The following is a 23,372-nucleotide window of genomic DNA, read 5'->3' on the forward strand; positions in this document are numbered from 1 at the left end:
ATCATTCTTCAAATTTTTCCTTGCTTCAATTCTTGAATAACAAAGAATGTAAAAGTTTCATTAGAGATGTACGCATATAATTGTCAACATAATTAATTAAATTGTGGATTTTTGGAATAGATTTAATTTAAATAGTGAGAATTTTATTTATAGTTGATATTTTTATCTAAAAAGATGAAATTGAGTGATTGAAAGAAAGGAGATATTTTTGTTGACACATTTGATTCATTTCTTATGTTGTGACTATAGGAAGACTCTCTACTTAAAGAAGTTCTGAAAAAGGAAAATAGATAGTTGTTGACATTATATGATTTATTGCTTTATAAATCGAAGAGCTCAAGATCAACTCTAATAATTTAGAATTTGAAGTAAGAATAATTAATTTTATATTATTAAAAATATCAATCATCGACAAATGATATCACAACTATTGAGACATAATCAAATATTTATATTCTCCTATCACAACTATTAAAACATAATCACACATTTATATTTTCCTCACTATTATTGAAATCTCAAACAATTAATTTAAAGTGGGAAAACACATAGACAACAAACAGCTTCATATGGTGCAAAACTATGCATAATGTTTTTCTAATAGCTCCACACTGTTAAATTTTACAATAGTTGCAACAAATATTTTGTTGCAAACGTTTATTTAGAAGAGGTCATTTATAAATGATGGTAACAAAAGCACCATTTATGAGGGTGGTAAATAAGTGGAAAATGTGGTCCATGGATCATTCTCGACTGTCTAGTTTCAACATCTGGCTGAGGTTAAGAGGGCTCATAACATCAAGGAAGCCGTCGAAAATGTCGTCAACAATGATTTCGTTGGCCTTCTCAGTGGGATGGTAACTATCCCAAAACAAATATGCATCTCTGTCTCTACACAGACTTGAAGTTGCAGTACAGAGCCCGACTCCATTGTAATTCCCTTGACCGCAACATGCATTCCCCGTATCCGCAAATCCTACAATATTTACAAACACCATGAGAATCTAAAACATTTTGAACAATACCCATTGAAAATAAGCAAAGGAGGTGCATGAAAAAGAGTGGGCTTTACCGTTATCTACAGGATTACTGAACAAGTCCATGTTCATTTTATAGGTGTCGGCAAAAGTGTAAACTTGAGCAGAAACCTCAGTATTGAGTTGATTTACAACAGTTTTAAGCTGCGAGTTAAAAAGCAAAGCAGCATTTTGAAGTTCTGCAACACATTCTCCATTGCGAGATCTGGAGGCCTTAACTCCTGGAGCGCACCCCAATGGCCCTGCTGATGTCACCAGCACTTTTCTACCTCCCAAGTCATACATTCTCTGCATAAAACATGTAACAGTTATCATTTGATCAAAACTTTCAAATATACCCACCAAATCATCAAAAAAATTGTAGAAACATAGAAAAAACATAAAATGAGCAAACTATAAATTTAGATTTTTAGCGTTAGAGCTTTTATATTATTTAAGTCAAACTCATAGAATATCACAGATAGCTTTTAGGGTCAACCTACATTGTAATTTTATTTTTTAATTTTGAGGAGGGAGCACCACAATCAAAATTTCAAATAAAAATAATAAATTTATTTTATTAAAATATAGTCTATTTTTAAATGACCTTGTTTTTTTATTAGTAGGCAGGGTGAGGGTGAGGGTCACGATATAACACAAAGAGTTACATTACAACATCACAACACAACAAAAATCAAGAACAACAACAAACCAAACAGCCTAAAAACCAACCAAACTACTTCAAAATATAAAAAATACGGGCATTCCATAGTTATAAAATCAGTTTAAATAATCATTATACTTACTACTATTAACAATCATATAATTCCAGTTCAACTCATAAAAATAGCATATCTATCATCACTAACCACACTATAAATTCCTTGTGCCACAACAATGGGGAAATAAGTTGAATAATTTCCTACTCGCTCATTTAACACCCATTTAAGTTAGAGGAAAATAATTATTATAAGAACTAAAATTTCAAATCAAATTAATAGATATATTGTATTAAAAAAGATAAAGATATCTCTTAACTCTCTTTATAATTTATTATTGATAAGAGGAGTGCAACTCACAATCCATTACAACTAAAATTTTCAATATTTGAAATGAATTGAGTTATATTTTGTTAGTGCTATCACAAATCAACTATGTAGTTTTTGAATCAAACTCATTGACTCGTGTTTCATGAGTAGTGGTTTGCACTAACAGATCTTTCATGAAAATAAATGAAACACTTAGTACTCATTGGATCTAGGTGATGTTAGATGAAGCACAGAAACTTCCCTAGACGTCACTCATCCCAGTACTACTCTAGCTGTTTCCTTCATAGTTAAACCCACTCTATTTGCTATTCCATTTGCAAAAACTTTCACCAAATATTGTACCTTAAGAACAGAATTAGAGACACGCTTTTAACGTCTCTCTACTTATTAACAGAGTTATCTAGTTAAGAATCACCGTGTATTAGAGATAGTTTGAAAAAAAATTTAAAAATTGTTGAGCAGATTAACAGAAGCTCTTTTTTTCAAAGCTGAACTTTCTAGCCAGCCATATTTATGTAAGCTATTTTCATTCAAACTATATAAAGAAAAAAGAGATGGAATTTACCCGGAGATATTTCTTATATTCCGATACAATGAGCTGAGTGTAAGACGGCACTGTATACTGAACGGATCTTGCTGAGACAGGGAGCAGATAGTAGTTGTTGACGTAATCATTTCCTCCCAGAGTAATCGACATTAGACCCTGTGCAACAAGTCTGTTTGCTTCAGCAGCTCCAACAAGCTGCGACAACTTATTTTTATATTCAATAAAATTTTGGAACTGCTGTGGCATTCTGATTATATTTGCCTGCAAACAGAAGAAATCATCATAGTCATTCATTCTCCTTGGCAGGTGTAAAATAATACAAGCCATTACAATATAATATTCATACAAATTGCACTCCAGTGTCGTTTAGAATCCCAACGCCTGCAGAAGCGAAATTGGCACCATTGAGCAAGGCATTTCCTGTAAGTTGAGGACTCAAATATGGTAGCACAGATTCTGCTCCCAGCTTATCACCTACAATTCATAGTAGTCTTTAAAAAACTTATTGATCTTCTCTGGTTTATTATTATTATTATATAATATTATATTGGGAAATTTGTAGATTTGACAATCTGTAATGTATTTCTTTCCTATTATTACTATGTTGATGATCATAGAATATGATTATAAATTTGATACAAATCTTTAAAAAACTTGAAATTAATTGAACTTTGAAGAGTACTGGCCAAAACAATTTGCCAAATACAAGACACTCAAAGTTCCAAACCGAGATTACCATCATATACCTTGAAAGCTCAAAACCCATCGAAAGATAATCAAGCACAAAAACAAGAAACAGAACGAAAAAAATGATGCTATTAATGCTTCTCAAAATATGATCTGCAAAATTTATAAGCTCCAATGTAGAGTTTTGGAAATTGAACCAATACATACTTATTAAATCCGGGATATTGAGTCCATTGGAGAATCGGCCGGTAGGTCTTCCAGTGGGATAATCAATTCCGTATGGATACATGTTTGCTCTTGCAGTGGTGGCAACGTAATTGTTGTTTCCACTGTCCACCAGTGAATCTCCAAACACAAAGTAAGCAGGCGGCGTTGATGCATCACAAATGCAACATGTTGATATCACAAGCAATCCAACAAGAAGTGACCTTGCAACAATCCCCATTGTCTTCTCACTTCTCACAATGAAATTTAATTCACACTGATGGAAGACGTGGGCATGAAATGATAGTGCAACCTTTTAACTTCTCCACTGCTTCAAATTGAATGCGTTTACGCCTCTTTCTTTAAAGCGGTCCTACGTGGTTCTCCTACACTCAGTGGGGTGAAACTCGTGAGCTAAGGGCTGTTGCTTTCTTTGCTGTGTACAGTCTCTCTAATGAATGTATATTCAGAATTCCCCCTTGTACGAAATCATCATGTAGGCTGAACTGTCATGTAGGCTGAACTGTAGATCATAAATAGTATTTAGAGTTTTGGGGTTGTTTTGGTATTTAAGTTCTAAGGCTATAACTTCTAGGTATTCACAGATGGTCTTGTACAGATTCTGGAATAAGAGTGGTTAAAAATTGGTCATTTAAAAGGCTCACTTCACAATGATCAATTTTTAACCACTCTTATTCAAGAATTTCGTCATGTCCTTTCAGTGCCAGTTGTAGTTTTATATGCTGTATCTCTCTTCCAGCAACCTCATGTAGCTGTTATTCTTTGTAAATTTGCTTTGTTTCAATATAAAAAAACAAAAAAATTGGTCATTTAAAAGTGTCCTTAGATACTCACTATATTCTTGCTTCAATAGTTGCTCACTCAAAAATGTCATACTTGTGGACAATTGTCCCAATAGTTGCTACATTCTTGTCTCAATAGTTGTTCACTAAAATATGTCATACTTGTGGACAAATGTCCCAATAGTCATTACAAAATGTCTCAATAATGATACACAATGAACCAATTACTAACTTAAAACAGTTTAAAAATGATTGCCTTTTAAGATTTGTGATTGATAATTGATACATGTGTGATCATTTAAAATATGCAAATATCCTTATATGCCACAAAATCTATGATAAATTATAGTTTAGTTTAGATCACCTCTTTAATACACACAAAAACAAGTTCTTCTTTGAGACTTCATTAATAACTATTCATCACTTCTAAGACAATAAATCCGGGCTTAGTTGTGCAACTAAAATTCTAGTTCTCTCCTTAAATGTAGTGCTTATAAAGGTTTTCCATCATTCTATACAAAAGTTGAACTCTATATAATGTGATTTTATAGACCAATTTATTTAAACTTGGGAAGACAACTGATAGTTCTTATAGCTATCTTTGCAATGACATTTTTTTTTAGTTTATCTCTATGTACGAATTAATTGCATTCAGCTATTATTCCGGCTCTTGAGTAGTAATGAAGAACATTGTGAGATTTGTTTAAAATGGAAGGGTTAAAAAGTAGTTATTTCAAAAATGTTACTTAATACCTACTTAAAAATGTTCCAAGAACTAAAGGCTACAGGCACCTCAAGAGTTTGCAAAACCTATCCAGTACATATTCCTCAAAGCGCCCCTATTAGCTCTTTATTATATTAATACTTATGTATAAATGTTCCCAAAATGTGCATTCCCAATCAACAAACCAATAAAAATAATTAACAAGTACGTGCTTACAAGGTTATTTATGGAGGAGTAATTAATACATTAGTTTGGAGAAGAATTAGTAGTTTAGCACTCTAACTTTTGTACTTATCAAAATTTTAGGTGGAAATTCTTATATTACTTGCAAATTTCACATCTTATTGGGCAAGTCACCTTATTACAATTAAGGTCTCAAGTCACAACATTAAATATGGTTCTGTTTGGATTGCTAGCTACTGGACATAATTTGCGTCGGTGTTTTTGGAAATCTTCTGCAGTTAATTTTGGATTGAGGTTTTATTGTTTGCATGGCAGGGCCTGGGATTTCTTCTCCGTTGGTGAGAACAGATGGTTCTTCTCCAACTATGCATGCAATGCGATCTGAATCGTTTTATTCAGGGGAGAGCTCCAAGTTGAAAAAAGTTAATGGTTGTTTTCCGCGTAGCCATGATCGCCCTGTTCTGGTTATTCCTCCAATGGCTGTAATGGAGGACATTGATTATTGGACCAAGCATGCTTTGATATGCAAATTTCTTGGAATCCGAATTTCCCTATCCGCTCTTGAGGCATGGATCCACCGCTCATGGCAGGTGGACGGTGATATGGAGATTATGTTGGCAGGGAATAGTTATTTTTTTGTTGTATTCTCTTGCATGTTTGATCAGGATCAAGTTTTTGAAGGAGGCCCTTATTTCTACAACCATGTGGGGTTATTTGTCAAACCTTGGCATTCAAGTTTTAATTCTGCTGAGGATCTCCCTTCAATAGTGCCAGTTTGGGTTCGCTTGCCTCGTCTTCCCTTGGAATTTTGGCGTGAAGACATCCTTTGACAAATTGCTGCTTTGTTGGGGAAGCCGACTGCGATCGCACATCAATCCCTTGATAAAAATGTTATTTCTTATGCTAGAATTTGTGTTCAAATTAATTTGAATAACCCATTACCAGATTCTTTGGAAATTTGTATGGGGGATTTTTCTTGCGTGCAGTAGTTAGATTATGAATCTCTCCCTTTCCGTTGCCGGATTTGTCATGAGTATGGTCATTTACTGCGTCAGTGCCCCCATAACTCAAGTTTCAAAGGAGTGGATGGTTCTACAGCTGGCAATACTAGTGGTTTGGCAGATACTACAGGGAAAAGACAATCTCAAATGGCTAATACTACCAAGGGGATGAATCCGCAAGATGCTACAGGTAAGGGTAAGGCTCAAATGCAGGATAAGGATGGATTTACCCCTGTTTTCCCTCGTGCTAACGGCCGTGGTCAAAAGAGGCTTTTGAAAGAAAGATTATCTGATTCAGGTTTTAACCGCTTTGAGGTGCTGGATAGTATGGTTCTAGAGGAGGGTATTCCTCCTCCTATCTCTTCTGATCCAGTTTCCCAGATGAGAGATCTGTTCCTAATGATGCTTGTGGGGCATCCCAAGTTGTAGTATATCAGAACTGTGAGGGCCCTGTAGCTCCTGTGACAGAGGCTCTGGTGACTCCTGCAGTGTTGGAGGATAATGATGTTGTTTTAGCCGACTTGGTTAAGGATGTGCTACCATCAGGTAAGGGCAAGGGTTCTCCTCTCCCCTTGGGGTTGATGTCTCGACCCTTTAAGCGGGCTTCTTCTACTCCTCCTCTAAGGAGTGGGCGCAAAATAGACCAAGAGAAGATTAAACTCACAGGCGATATATTGATTGAGTCTGGTTCAGTGAAACCTTTGGATTCTCATTTTCCCAATTCTACCCAATGATGATTATTCTCTCATGGAATGTAAGGGGGTTGAATAGAATCCCTAGACAAAAGGCTATTCATAACTTGGTGGTTGATCATAGCCCTGATGTTTTTTGTATCCAAGAGACTAAGCTCTCTGTGGAGTCTATGGTCCAACATGCCTCTAGTATTTGGTCTCATGGCCAATGCCAGTGTGTTGGGGCAACAGGCAGTGCGGGTGGTTTAGCTATATTTTGGGATCCTCAAAAAATTTCTCCTCTTGGCTGGATGTCTTCTCGCTCAGCTCTCTCTATGGTAGCTTCTGCTCTAGACTCAGGAGAGGTAATCATGGTTACTAATGTGTATGCACCTGTTGATCTTGTGGGAAAGGAAGAACTTTGGGAACATATTCAATATGTTAGAAATTTTCATCCTTATCATCCTTGGGTGTTAGCAGGGGAATTCAATTCAGTTTGAAGTCTGGAGGAGAAGCATGGTGGTTTGGCTAGATTGGGGCCTTCTTCTGCTCTTCTTCGGCAACATATATCTCTTTTGCATCTCTTTGACGTTAAGCCTTCTAATGGTCTCTATACCTGGAATAATCGCAGGACTGGTGTTGCTGCTATCTCAGAACGTCTGGATAGATTTCTTGTTTCTTGCTTCTGGGTTAGTGGCACCCTTACTATCTCTTCAGAAATCCTTGATTGGAGGGGTTCAGATCATTGGCCAATCAAATTTTCCACTATAGGGGCTTATGTTCCGAAGCATCCTCCTTTTAAGTTCCAGTTGATGTGGCTTCGAGACTCCTCTCTTCATGATTGTGTTTTCTATTGGTGGAAAGATGGTGCTCCTGCATATGGTACTACAATGTTCTCATTTTCTAAAAGGCTTCAATATGTTAAAAGGAAGCTCAAGATATGGAATAGGGAATGCTTTGGGAACCTTCACTTTATGAAAAGGCTTGCTCAAGAAGATCTTGATGTCATCACAAGGGAGATTAGAGATCGAGGTTTCTCAGAGGATCTTGGCAAGGCTGAATCCCTTGCTTCTAGAGCTCTAGAAGAATGGGAACTTCGAGAGGATATTTTTTGGAAGCAAAAGGCTAGAGTTGATTGGCTCCAGGAAGGTGATCGTAACACTGCCTTTTTCCATAAAATAGTGCAATCTCGCCAGAATCAGAGCACTATCTCTTCTTTGGTTAATTCTCAAGGTATCCAATTGAATTCCTTGCCAGCTTTGTTCCAGGAGGCTATTTGGTACTTCTCTACCCTCTTCTCTGAGGACTCTCCTCCTGTTGATAATGAAGAAAATCTTATTTTGTCCTGTATTCCTTCCCTTATCACTCAAGAAATGAATGATTATCTCATGCATCCTATTTCTTTGGAAGAGCTGGAGGAGGTGGTCTTTGGCATGCCTAAGGGGAAGGCTCCTGGTCCTGATGGCTTTCCAATTGAATTCTTTTAGGAATTTTGGCACATCATTAATCATGATTTGTTGGAGGTGGTTAAAGAATCCTATGCTAGCAAGCAGATGCTTCGAGCTTTGAACTCTACATTCTTGACTCTTATTCCTAAGAGAGAGGGTGTTAATCAATTGGAGTGTTTTAGACCAATTGCCTTATTAATGTGGTTTACAAAGTTATTACTAAGTTGATTGCTGAGAGATTGAAAAGGTGGCTTCCCATTATTATCTCAGAAGAACAAGGTGGTTTTGTTGTTGGCAGAAATTTTTTGGATGGGGTGGTTATTGCTATTGAGGCTATTCACTCTATGGCTACTTCAAGGGAGAGAGCCATGTTTGTTAAGCTGGATATGGCTAAGGCCTACGATAGAGTTAAATGGAGCTTCCTAAGGAGTATTCTTCTTTCTTTTGGATTTAGCTCTGACTGGGTGAGTTGGATTATGAGTTGTGTTACTTCTGCCTCTTTTTCAGTTCTTATTAATGGTCAACCTTCTCAACTATTTGGTGCTTCTAGAGGCCTCCGGTAGGGTGACCCTCTCTCCCCATATCTATTCATCATCATGGCTGAAGGCTTGGGCAGATTCATTAAGCATCAGATGTCCTAGAATTCTATTCGAGGCTGGCGGTGGGGTAATGGCTTACCTTCTCTTTCCCATCTTCAATTTATTGATGATTCTGCTCTTGTTGGTCTTGCTAGGATCAAGGAAGCTGAAGCCTTTTGACATGCTTTGGACGTTTATTTGGCAGCTTCAGGCCAGAAAGTTAATGAGCACAAATCTTCCATTTACTTTTTTAACACTCCTGATTCTATTCAGCACAAGATTGTTGGTATCCTATGGTTTCAGATAGGATCACTTCCTTTGACTTATCTTGGCATCCCTATTGCTATTTCCAGGCAGCCACGTCTCTTTTGGAAAAATTTGATTACCAAGCTTCAGGATAAGGTAAATCATTGGACTCATAGATGGCTTTCTACTGTTGCCCGGGTTACTCTTCTTCAAGCTGTTATCCAAGCTCTTCCTACTTATCGAAGCATGGTTCACGCTGCACCTATTTACTTTCTCAAGGAGTTTGATGCTCTTTCTCGACAATTCCTTTGGAGTGGTAATTTGTGTAGTACTTAATGGAGCTTGGTTAATTGGGCAACTGTTTGTAGGCCTAAAAAGGAGGGTGGTCTTGGTCTTCGATTTGCTCTATTGAGTACTCAAGCTTTGGCTACTAAACTTTATTGGCGATGGTGCTCTGGACAACATCAACTTTGGGCTCGTATTATCACTCATAAATATTTTCATGGTGCTGATCCTTGCTCTGTTTCTGCACTTCCTCTTGAAGGTCGTGGCTCAATGGTTTGGCATACTTTGAAGACAGGTGCGATGTTGGTAAAGAGGGGTCTGTTTTGGATATGTAAAGGAGGTTCTCAGGCTTTGTTTCTGGTTTGATGCTTGGGATGGATTCCCTTCCATTTTATCCATATACCCTCATCTTCAGCCTCTTTGTGACTCTTTTCTTGCCGCTAGATGGGATAAAGTGGCTCATTACAAGACTCCTTATCAATTAGGACCTGTTGTTGGTTACAGATGGAAGCATTCTTCTGATTGGCCTTCTGGAGGTACAGACATGGATCGTCAGGAGCTTTCTCAAATTCTGGCCTCTAGAGAGTGTTCTTCTTTGCTTGGTCTAGATGTTTTGGCTTGGGGCGGTACCTTGTCTGGTAAATATCATGTCTCTGCTGGGTATCAGGAGATAACTAGACAATTATTTGGGGATGCTGAGGTCCCTTGGTGGAAGCAAGTTTGGAATAAAGTTTCTTGGTCCAAGTGCAATTTTTTCATGTGGCTAGTGGCTCACAACCGTTGTCTTACCTGGGATAATCTTTGTAAACGTGGATTTCAGGGCCCCTCTTATTGTGTTTTGAGTGGTAATGGAGAGGAGTCTGTTTCCCATTTGTTCTTCCATTGCTCCTATTCTACTCAGATATGGCACCTTTGGTGGAGCGCTTGGGGTTGCTCTTGTCGGCATGCTTCCTCTTTGCCTGAGTTTTGGGCCTGCTTGGGTACTGCTCCCTCCAAGTCTTCTTTTCTCCATGCTGCTTGCATTGCTGGCCCATCTTTCATGCTTTGGCATATCTGGTTGGAGAGGAATTGTCGCATATTCCAAGATGTTCGGCTTGGTGTTTTGCATCTTTGGTGGAAAATATCACATTCTCTTCAGGAAACTATTCTTGTGAAGTGTGAGCTTGATGGGGGTATGGATCCGGTTGATCTTGCTATCTGTAATCGCCTCAATTTTCATCTGCAGGATGGGGCTGCAACTCATAGGTTTCCTTCTATGTCCAGTCAGCTTCACCATCAGAGGAAGGGTCGGGTTAACCAGGATGGGCACTGGACTCCTCCTCCCTGTGGAGTTCTGAAAATTAACACTAATGGTTCTTCCCGTGGGAATCCTGGTCCGGCTGGTATTGGCGGAGTGGCTTGTTGTAGTTCTGGGGATGTTAAATTTTTCTTCTCAGTTCATAAGGGTGATTATACTAACAATCTCATGGAAGCTCAGGCTATTTTATATGCTGTGGAACAGTGTTGCTTGCGGGGATGGAGTAAGATTATCTGTGAGTCTGATTCCCAGGTGGTGGTGAACATGCTTTCTTCGCAAGAGCTTGAGGATGTTAGTTGGCAGCTGGCCACTGTTGTTAAGCAGATTCTTTTCTTCTCTTCCTCTTTTCAGTTCATTAAGTTCACGTATATTCCTCGTGAATGGAATAGAACTGCTGATTGTTTAGCCAAATGGGCATCTAGTCATGATCCGGGTTGGAATATTAGGGATAGGAGGCAACTGTCCTTTGAGATGGTGCAAGAATTTGATGATCTTATTACTCAGGATCGAGCTCCTTGTTGAGCTCTCCTTGTTGTATTTCTTTCTGTCTTAATAAATTTTTACCCCTCTTTTTGCAGAACATTAAATATGATGTCACATCAACATAACTAGAAGACTATTAATAAATTCAATAGTTGTCCACTTATGTTCTTGTCGTATGTAAATTCATTAACACACTTTGCATTATTAATTTTATTATTATTAAAAAGTATGTTGATGTGACATCATACTTAATCATGTGATCTTATGAACTTAATTATAAATAAATAAAACAAATAATCAAATTAATAAGTAATAATTTTTTTTTTACCTAATTAAAAAAAAATAAATTAAAATATCTAACTACTAATTCTCCTCTTCTAAATAGAAAACAATGTAAATGTCAAATTCTTCTAATTAAAATCTACAAATCTTGGCTACAAGAATGCTACTAGTACATTAATTTTTTAATTTAAAAATGATGCCTTATTAAAAACATCATATTTTATTTAAACCATAGATAACTTGTCCAATAAGATATTATAAAAGTTGTGATACCCAAAATTTCCACATAATTTTGAGAAGTACATAAGGAATGAAAAGTAGGAAAAATAGACTATTCATAATAATTACATTCCTCGTGAATATCCGCGTAAGCACCAAGCTGGCTCGTTAATTGTCTTCATTGGTACGCAGTATGCAGTGAATGCACATTGCTTTACTTAAAACGGCCAATTAATTCCGGGGAGCGCAAATTGTACAACATAGCGAGTGACACCTTAAAGAGGGAGCCTCGAAATGGCCAACCTTGTATGTAATAACTCTATAATTATGGAATGAATTGATTTATGCAAATCAATCCCTCTTAATATTTTATTGTATTTTGGAGATTGTGTAGAGAAATCGTAGAATTTTAGATGGATTTGTTTTTTAAAATATTTTTTTAGGAAATATTTTTTTATATTATTCCAGATTTTGGAAGAAAGTGAAAATTTAAAGAGAGCCATTAAAAAAAAAGAATTTGAAGAAATTTTGGAATGGTTTTTCAATCATAATTATAATTTATATATTTGAATTTCATATGAAAATTAAAGAATGTAGTTATATGATTCTAACAAGTTTTTGAATTATTCGATTGCTGTGAAAAGAAAGGGGGGCTGACCCTAAAGTACAAAAAGACTGAAGAATAGCTAGAAGTCACCTCCCACTTATCTAACCGATACTAATTTTATAATTTAAAAAAACAAATAATGACTAACTCCAAAAAAGAGTAACCATTATCAACATTCCTATTCCTAACCAACATATAAAACGAAAAATTATACTAGCAACAAGGAAGCATATTGCTGGTACTAGGTTCATGAACACATACATAATAAAAGCTCCATAGGGCACCACGCTCAACGACCCGTCGATAGAATGTTATTTAAACAAGTTGTATTGTCTTCATTTTTTGGTTGAATTTATGTGTTGAATAATATGTGTGAGTTGGATTGTGATAATTTTGCATGACAAATATGTAAATCTGTTAAGCTTGTTTTGAACAAGTCTTTAAAGAACCATCTTAATAATTTAAAATATTTTTAACAATTAAAAAATTAAATAATTTTTTCAAATAAATTAAATGTGAAAATCATGTAAGACCATTTAGTATAAAATTGATTATATATATATAAAACTAATTGATAATTATTAATATAATTTATTTTCTATCAGTTTAAAAAAATTGTGAAGTTAAATAATATGTCAATAAATGATATTTATTAACTTAATAATATTTAATTCTAATTTGGTAAAATAACACAAGTCAAAACAATATTAAAAAAGTAATTAATTAACTTAATTATAACAAGATAAAGTTGTTAAATTAATGAAAGACATAAAGTTGTCATGAAATGACATCTTTTCATATGTTGTCATGATATAAAGTGTCATTAATGATATGACATGACATATATTTTGTTATTTTGTTGGGGAGAATTGATTTTTATCCCTACCAAAATTAGCATAGGCCAATAGAATTAGTGAAAAATGTGAATTATAAAATCTTAAAAAATAAAGAAAAGATGTAAACATTCAAAATTTCATTTAGCTTTTAAAATTCTATTATGTGATTAGTTTAATTGGAAAAGTGAGTTGAATGGATGCATTAGTATCACACATTTGAGAAGAACTAAAAATTAGACAAGAAATAAAGTAATAGAATTGGATATATTTGAGAAAACATGAATTCCCAACTTTAGAAAAGTTAACATGAATAGAAATAAATTTTTTAATCGATAAAATGCATATGCCCTATATATTATTTATCAAATTATTTACAAGTGTTTTTTCCCAGTTCAAAATTCAGGCACTGGGGAAAAAATAATGGGGACCCCCAGTATTGCACATGACATTTGATGTCTTGAATATGTGTTGATATAATTGTCTTTGTTTCTTGAGTTAAAAGTCTTTGAGAGGGCATACCCTCCCGTACATCATTTCTTCCCTAGCATTGTTAGGAAGATTTAGGAAGGCATACCTTCCTTTTACAAAGTGTATGTTTATACATTAATCTAAATTACATAGATTCTTTACTTTGAGTTTCAATATTATTATGTCAATGCTTCTTTATGATATGATCCTTTATCTTATTAATTGTACGTCTTCTTGAGAATTGGAATTTTGGCTTCCTTTTCCTTCTCTAAATCTTGTAGCTTATATCATACTTCAAACTCACTCGAAGTGTTAATTTCATAATGTGCAATGGAGGATAATCATAGAAAGATAATTAACTAGTTTGCGCGGAGGCAAAGACCGTTACCTTCAAAAGTTCAAACGACATTGTTGCAAAAATAATAAAGAAGGGAGATGAAACGATAGAAAGATTAATTTGAAAGAAATTTTGGAGATCTTAGAATTAAGCTAGATTATATAGCCCCTTTCTTTAGCTTATAGTCACTTGAATGTTTTTTTTATTGGGATGTCTTCTCCATCAACACTTAGATTGGCTAACTCATCTGCCTCTTTGTTCCCTAGAGGCTTCGTCAAAGTTCAACTTTTCCCAACCTCTTGCGAGCGTGTCCCATTTGTAGTTTTCTTTCTCCTACTTATTTGATTTAGTGTATGTCATTGGTGGATTAATGAGGTTTTGCCAATTATTCCGCATTTTTGCACTCTTGTCTGAAAATGTCCCTTCTTTAATAAAATTTCTAATGTCATTATTGATTACTTTAGTAATGTTAGGCTCGATTTTATTCAAGAAGAAAGGAGTTGTCATTTCTTCATTTGTGAAAATTCTTCAATTTCTTTCCTTCCATATTTCCCATAATAGAATGCAGGGGCAATTTTCTATAGGTTATTGTAAATATTAGATTGCCCATGTTTAGGGCAACTATTTAATTGTTCCGAAAGGCTATTAGGTAATATTGTCAACTAGTTGTGTTTTCAACATAACCATTGCCAACACTTTTTGGCAAAGGGACAATGAAATAACAAATGGACTGCTATTTTTTAAAATTATTTTTACATAACGAAGATCTCGAAGGGCCCTCAAAGCCCATTTTTGTGAATCCATCCACCACAATAATTCTCTTTTGAAGAGGTGCCCATAAAAAAATGCCCTCCTTTGGTAGACATACTGGATCCCAACAAAGATTTAGAGGGATGTCTATCCTTTGCCATCTTGGAGAACTAATAATCAACTCATAATCCTTTTTGATACCATAGCTCTCATTTTTAGATGCTCTCCAAATTAATCTATCCTTGTTGTCTTTATGATTGTATTGTTAATAAACCTTCCCATCTTTCCTTCATGATTTAAATACTCCACATTTTCTAATCTATTTTTATTTTTTATCTTTTTATTTCTTATTGCAATAATTGGAAAGACTTCTCTTAATGGTGATTGCAAAGCTAAACGTTTACCTGATTGATAGTTTAGATTGGGTCTATTTTGATAATATCTTTAATGCGTCCTTCAAATCTTGTGTATTTTATTTCATAGATTGATCTATCAGTTATAATTTTAATAGATTTTTATTCATAGAGATCTATATCCAAATTTATGAGCAACTTGGTATCATTGATGTTTAAGAAATTTGCTTCAATTCCAATTAGTTCTCCTATAGCAAAGTCAATATGTTTAAGAGTTTTAATTTGATTAAAATTTGCAGGTAAGGATTTAATTGATGTTTCCTGGCCAAATATTCTCTAAAGTTTGGTTCCCATTTGAAGAATTTAATAGAATAATCTTTATAGAAAAAATAAGGAACTGAGAGGAGATCATCTATAATGAATTTATTTTGATAGTGAGAATAATTAGATGATTATAGAAAGTAAGATATACTTACTTGATCCACAATAAAATCCTCCAACTATCCACTTAAACTCGAGATTTTAGTTTTAGGCCCACTTCAGTAGACAAAAAGACCTAGCTCTTGGCATTCTATCCAACAATTTTCACTATCTCTATTGCTAATAATGAGAATACTTTATGTATTATAAACTATGCTTCATGATGGAAGGCTTGTTCTTTTGAGCTCATTCCGAATGACATACATGTATGTTGTGAGTCTTTTCTTGATATTATTAGCCCTAACATAGTGGGTAAGTGCACCAAGTTGTGCCAAAAGGGGGGGGTATAAGTGGCCACATTTTTTTTTTTTTTCTTCTGAAATCAACGATTTTTGAACTTTGAGAAGAATTTGAAGATAGTTATGCTCAAAATTTTAAGATATGACAAAAATAAAAGTAGTAGTCATTTGAATCTAGTTTCTAAACTACTAATTTTTTTCCAAAATGGTTTAGTTTTAGGTCCTCAAAAAAGGGGCCCACAGAAAGTGGTATTGCTTTTCAGAAAAAAATATAACACAGTGCAAAGTGTGCCGCCCCTAAAATTTTGAATTTAAAAAAAAAAATCTTTAATTGCTCTAGTCAAAAGTTACCTAACACTATTTATTTTATCCCATTTTTTTGGTTAATTTTATAATGTGTATTTTTTTTTTGTGAATTTTTTAATTGGACACATCCCAAAAACATGAAATATCTATGTGTCCCCCTAGAAATGATTGATAACTAATCTAAAATTAAAACATCTTTTTTCAAAGTGTGTAGAATGGAGTATAGTTTCTAAAAAACTAAGTTGTTGTGAAATTTGATAAACCAGCTAAAATCTATAGCCCAATTAGTACACATTGGTTTTTGACAAAAAATGGACATACATTCAAAAGAAATTATAGTTGAAAGGCTTGAAATAGTTCAAATTAAAAATAAATTATATGGTTATATAGCTAATATAGATATCTACAATGTCATGTAACCTAATTTTATCGATGCTCAACCATGAGGAAACTTGAAGGAGAGCACACAACAAAAAATAATCATTTTTTGTATGTTTGTAGCAAAACACGTCTCAGACCAATTTAGAGACTCCAAACCTTTGGGTTGGACCCCCAAGGCAAAACCAAGCCTTAAGCTTGGTAGAATACAAAGCTTTAAATAATGTGTGTGCTCAATAACACATGCATGCTATTTAATGCATTTTTAAAATTAAGGCTTGCATAACGCGTACATGATTTAGTGTATACACACTCTTAAAGCCTAAATTTCAATAGAGAAGGAAGAAGAGAGGGAGAGAGGGTAGAGAATGAGAGAGAGAGAGAGAGTAGAGGATGGGGAGAGAGTAGGAGGTGGGATAGGGAGAGAGGGAGGGAGAAATAGAGAGAGTAGGGGATCAAAGAAGGTGGGAGAGAGAGAGAGAGAGAGAGAGAGAGAGGGAGAGTAGGGGATGAGAGAGGGAGAGAGTGAGAGATAGGGAGAGTAGGGGATGACATGGGAGAGGGTGTGATAGGGAGAGAGAGAGAGAGAGAGAGAGAGAGAGAGAGAGAGAGAGAGAGAGAGAGAGAGAGAGAAGGGGGTGGGAGAGTGGGGGAGAGAGAGAGATAGAGAGTATGGGATGGGAGAGGGTGGGATATGGAGAGAAATTTTTCACATGGTAGGGGAGAGAGAGAGTAAGGGACGAGAGAGTAGGGTATGAGAGAATAGGGGAAGAGAGAGAGATAGAGTAGGGGATGGGAGTTTATGTAAGAGAGGGAAAGAGTAGGGTATGGGAGTGTGTGTGTGTGTGTGTGTGAGAGAGAGAGAGAGAGAGAGAGAGAGAGAGAGAGAGAGAGAGAGAGAGGTATGGGAGAGAGAGAGAGTAGGGAGTGAGAGAGAGAGAGGGAGAGAGAAGGGGATGGCTGTGTGTGTGTGTGTGTGTGTGAGAGAGAGAGAGAGAGAGAGAGAGAGAGAGAGAGAGAGAGAGAGAGAGAGTAGGGGGTGGGAGAGTGGGAGAGAGAGAATGGGGGATGGGAGTGTGTGTGTAAGAGAGTAGGGGATGAGAGAGAGAGAGGGAGAGAGAGAGAGAGAGAGAGAGAGAGAGAGAGAGAGAGAGTAGGGGGTGGGAGAGGGAGAGAGGGAGAGAGGGAGAGAGAGAGAGAGGGGGGGATGTGAGAGAGAGAGTAGGGGATGGGAGAGAGAGTAGGGGTGAGAGAGAGAGTAAGGGACAAGAGTGTGTGTATGTGAGTGAGAGAGTGAGAGAAAGAGTAGAGAGAGGGGGGATGGGAGTGTGTGAGAGAGAGAGAGAGAGTAGGGAGTGGGGGGGAGAGAGAGAGAGAGAGTAGGGGATAGAAGAGGGTGGGATAGGGAGAGAGATTTTTCACATAGTGTGTACGCACTATAGTGTGTACATGCTTTAGAGGGTGTGCGTGCTATAGTGCGTATTGTCATGGCCCCCACTTAGAACCCTAATTATAGTGTTCTCCACCTACGAAAGATAAATAAATGATATAAAATAATCTCATTTAAATACATTACTATTAATTATTGATATAATGATACATAAATATAATATATTCATTAAGTATGATGTAAGGTTATATATTACCATAATATAACGTAATCTATGTATCAGCATATTGATATAATAATGATATTATATTAATATAATAATAAATGTAATATAAAATAGTAATTCATCAAATGTTATGATTAAAATTTATAGTTATTAGATGATAAAGATTAAATAATATTTAGGATAATTAATAATCAAATAAAGAATAACAATTATCTTAATAATATTAATAATATATATTAATCATATAAATATTAATTATAAAAAGGGCATTGGAAGAGACACATCCCTTCAAACATGATACATATATAAGGATATCATTTTTTTAGGGAATTACATCATTACTTATTGAAATCTATCTTATCAAACACAGATGGAGAAAGGGGTCATTACAGTGGTATTAGAGCATGATCTTGCCATCCTCCAAAACTCACAAAACTCACTCTTTCCATTTACCATATCAATATGCAGAAAAACACCATTGTCTCTGGCTAAAATACAACACTTGTTTATATCAACCTACAATGTCACTGATCCCTTATACTTATGTATTGATTATGATCATGTTCTCAACAACAATCTATTATTTTTATAAACATTGAACAATGGACATTACATTTAAGGAAGGAGGAAGTAAAATAGTGGAAAACAATGCAAAGGTGACGTATAGCCTAGAAGTAATTAATAATATCAAAGTGCAAGAAAAAACATGAAGTAGTAAGCCATGTAATAATTGCCCAGTCAAGAAAATGGGAAATTGGGCTTTTACCATAAGTTTGATCTTGAACCAAAAGTCATATTCCAATTAGGTCAACAATTATTATTTGAACTTTCATTGATTTTGTTGGAAGAATATCAAATTGTTAAAGCCAAGAGGCACAAAGGGAAATGTGTTATGGTATCCGAAGAAATTTTTGATATAATAAAATTAGTAGACATTATTTACAATAAGTTGTTCAAAATAATAGCAGTGCAATTCAAGGTACGATAATAAATTTATGATAAAATAAAGTGTTGTTTAAATGAGTGACTACCACTTAGGGATTATGAAGATACATTTAGTTTCAATATTGAATCTGAAATGATCAGGAAAGCCAAGTATCCACGCAGAGACATTTGTGAAAGACTCAAACAATTTTCTCAACTAGTGTGAGGATTCAAATTTAAATTTGAGAAGAGAGAATATGCAATACTCATGAAGAAGGAACATAATACAAACTCAAAAAAAAAAAAATTTCGGGAGAGAAAAGAGAATACAGTGTGAAATCAAATTTGATTCATTGTGAAGGATTCATAAACTTGCAAGCCAATGTAATTGGAGAGCCTAAGACCAAATTCCACCGTTATTCTATCATGTTGCAAAAGATATTAACATTTATCAAAGCATAAATATTTGGCATAGACTCTAAAATGCTTGGTAAAAACATTTTTTGTGATTTCTTACCATTGACCAATATCATTGTCTCCCATAGAAAACATCAACAAATCGAAGGAAATAATGAGAATCAACCAAATAGAAACACATCACTGATTAAGAAACACAAAAGATAACATTGCCTAATCAAAGCAAGTGAAGGAGCCATGTTATTCAACATGGATAAAATTTCACTGCATGCGGATTAAATTACATATGGTATAAATATCGCCAAGTGATAAGGTCATTGCATATCGTTTAAGTGGTTGAACAAAAGAGAGGAAGCCTTACCATGTAAACAAGTCTTTGAGTTATGCATCGATTACCATAATAGTACCATGGGCCCCACATGATAAGACTGCAAGATTTAATATAAAGTGATTTCATCATGGAGTATGGGGAGGTAAGTATTTAACATCTCTTTATTTTTGAACTTTTATGTGGATATGATATTTAAGAAAATATAGATTGTGAATTGGTTAGAATTGATTATTGATAAAAATAGATTATTAAATTGGGCTCCTCACTATTTGCATAGGAATTTCTTAATCATTTTTAAATATTTGATAAGGAAATAATATGTTTGAGGGATATATATTGAAATATGTAAATAGAAGATCAAATATATATTATATATTCAAAGTATGCATTTAATCTATAATATTAAATTATATTAAGTAAAGATGTTTGAATAATATTACTAGTAATTTTTGGTTGAATCTATAAGAACTATGGTGTGTGCATGTAGTGGATAGGGAGTGTGCAAAGGGCGGGGGGAGTAAATCGGTCGCGTTGGGGCAAGACAATCCCAATATGGATAAAGATCTAAGGGAGCCCCAAGTTGAGTATGTCCAAACTCAAGAGGTAGTAAATCTACCATCCACATCAAAATTATACATGTTCCTAGTGGGTAGGGAGTGTGCATAGGGGAAGGAGTAAATTGGTTGCGTTGGGGCAAGAGAATCCCGATATGGATTAAAATCTAAGGGAGCCCCAAGCTAAGCATGTCCAAACTCGAGCAGTAGTAAATCTACCATACACTGGAATTATACACCCTATTATAGTACTAGCTATAGAAAAGTTGTTAAAAATATGCATCTTCAAGAACTTTTGATTTTGAGATAGGGGAAAGTAGCACGACATTCATGATCAAAGTGGTAAAACATTTCCTTACCTTTTCTTATTTCAAATTGCAAGCAAGATTTTAACATGTATACTATGTGTCTACATCATGTCTTCATGCATTAATGTGTTTGCTTTGTGTCTTCTTTGTGTCTTCCTGCATTCATGTATCTACATTATGTTTGCATTGTGTCTTCATGCATTAATGTGTCTACTTTGTGCCTTCATTCATAGATCATCATATACTAACATGTGTACTTTGCCATTATTTTAATAGATATGAAGGAAAAAAATGAACTTGAGTTAAAAATTGCTTGAGGACAAGCAAACTTGAAGGGGGCAAATTGTCATGGCCCCCTCTTAGAACCATAATTATAGTGTTCTCCACCTACGAGAGATAAATAAATGATATAAAATAATCTTATTTAAATACATTACTATTAACTATTGATATAATGATAAATAAATATAATATATTCATTAAGTATGATATAAGATTATATTACCATAATATAATGTAATCTATATATCAACATATTGATATAATAATGATATTATATTAATATAATAATAAATATAATATAAAATAGCAATACATCAAATATTATGATTGAAATTTATAGTTATTAGATGATAATGATTAAATAATATTTAGGCTAATTAATAATCAAATAAAGAATAGCAATTATCTTAATAATATTGATAATATATTTTAATCTTATAAATAATAATTATAAAAAGGGCATTTGAAGAGACACATCCCTTCAAACATGATACATATATAAGGATATCATCTTTTTAGGGAATTAAATTATTACTTACTGAAATTTATCTTATCAAATACAGATGGAGAAAGGGGTCATTGCACGTATGCACTATATGAAAACACCAAAAAATGGTCATAACGAAAGTTTGGGTCCCCACTGATCCATATTCTGTCTTTTGCCTATTGTGTGTTTTGTTGTTCTAACAGAAAACATGGGTTTCATGCCGTTGGAAGTTAGCAAACACCATATTCAATCATTGGATACACTATTTGAAGGCTTTTTGAACATTCTTTCATTCTATTGGAAGCTAGCAAACACTAAATTCAATCATTGGATACAATATTTGAAGGATTTTTGAATATTCTTTCTATAGAAAAGGTTAGTGCAGTCCTTTCTAAATATTCTTTGTTACTATATAGAGACAAATTTGATTATAATTTTGTTAGTGAACAATTTTTCCCAAGATCTTTGGCAAATTTGAACAAGGGAGAAAAATACAAACTAAAAAATTGAATTCCTATTTATTGATAAGGAATTCTCTGCTTTAAAGATTTACTCAATATTAATCAAGGTGCAGCTAACCTTTATGAAAAGATAATCGTTCTTCCTCTATCAAAGGAAAATCTTCCCAAGAAGTATTTTACTGAATATACTTAAAAATTCAAAATCATCTCACAAATACAAGATAAATGCTGATGCTAAAAAACCATTGAATCTTGACAATCAATATCATATACATGATTGAATGTTAAGATAAAAGAAAAATGTTAAAACAAAAAAGATTTAACATCCCACAACTTTCAAGATTTAAAATAGATAATTCCAAAAGAATGCAACAATTATAACTTAATTTTCAAATATAAAACACACTCTTAAGAATGCATATCACCACAAAGAAAACAGTAGTATCTTCTTTAAGAAGTTTCAGTAATATAAAATTATAGAACTTTACTTCAATTGCTACAAATTCGAAATGTTCTATTTCAAAATTTAAAAGCGCAGAGTATCAAAACAAAAGTATTTTTGCTTTAGTCTACGGAGAGGTTAACCCCATCAAATATCATCTATTACATATCTAGGCATAGGGCTGGATAGTTATCCAAAAATACCCTGCCATGAGTAAATTGTCTATACATTAACACAACCGTGTTAATTGAAAAGCATCAAGAAATAAAATAGGAAAGACAAATAATTGCCCATCGATCATGTGACACATCAAGAGGAACTGTCTGCACTGGCCACAATCCTTGTGGCTTTCCATGTCTCATATGCGGTTGAGGTAAGTTGATATACACCATCCTCTATTTCCATATTTCTTTTTCTTTATTTAGTTCTGTCATATTCTTTGTGTGCATCTCCAAATGCTTCAAATTTATTATCAACATAGCCTCAGTATGAGCAACATTGGAGAAATCCTACCTACATTGTGTCTTCTTTTCTTGGACCTCTTGGAACTTTCTTTGGATTTCACTTATCAATTCTTCCACAAGGGTAATAGAGTCACTCTCTTTTCCTGTGTAACACTTACTGAACCACTTTAGATCACCTTGAATGAATTCATCCATGAGACTGAGGAAATCCAAGATTTATTTGATTTCGGTGATTGCCTGGACTAGCGCCTCATTCCTCCATTCGGTGCAATCCTTAATAACATGTAAGGTTTTCTCATCAAGGTCAGCGACAGGGCATTCTACTTGAAATTTTTTCAAAACAAGTCCCTGAATTTCTTCAATCCAAAACACCACCTCCACCCAGTTATTTCTCTCTTTTTCAATACCTTTAGTAGTCTCCTTCAAAGCCTTGTCCAAAAGTCAAATCAGTTGCCCAGTTTCTTTTAGGATAAACTGCAATCATTCTTTGAATTTTTTGCAATAGTTTTTCACTTTTGTTGATTGTCAAGAAATTTTTGATTGGTTGAAGAGGATACATCCACCATTACTGACATCTCATTTAGAGGTTTGGGTTCTAGATGCAGGATG

The 23,372-nt window shown here is 34.6% G+C and overlaps 1 protein-coding gene across 1 annotated transcript; it reads right to left on the reverse strand.

Annotated features, from left to right (window-relative positions):
* Positions 1-512: 512 nt before the first annotated feature.
* LOC149566349 (GDSL esterase/lipase At5g33370-like) lies at positions 513-3,759 on the reverse strand. The gene is made up of 5 exons (XM_089817386.1): positions 3,507-3,759; positions 2,959-3,086; positions 2,631-2,873; positions 1,073-1,325; positions 513-976 (listed from the first exon to the last, which is right to left on the reverse strand). The coding sequence occupies exons 1-5, from the start codon at positions 3,742-3,744 to the stop codon at positions 744-746; spliced, it is 1,095 nt and encodes a 364-aa protein (XP_089673512.1). The 5' UTR covers positions 3,745-3,759; the 3' UTR covers positions 513-743.
* Positions 3,760-23,372: the final 19,613 nt, after the last annotated feature.

Source organism: Cupressus sempervirens, chromosome 3 (assembly GCF_028749045.1).
Source record: "Cupressus sempervirens isolate cs-2001-9-10 chromosome 3, ASM2874904v1, whole genome shotgun sequence".
Taxonomy (NCBI): domain Eukaryota; kingdom Viridiplantae; phylum Streptophyta; class Pinopsida; order Cupressales; family Cupressaceae; genus Cupressus; species Cupressus sempervirens.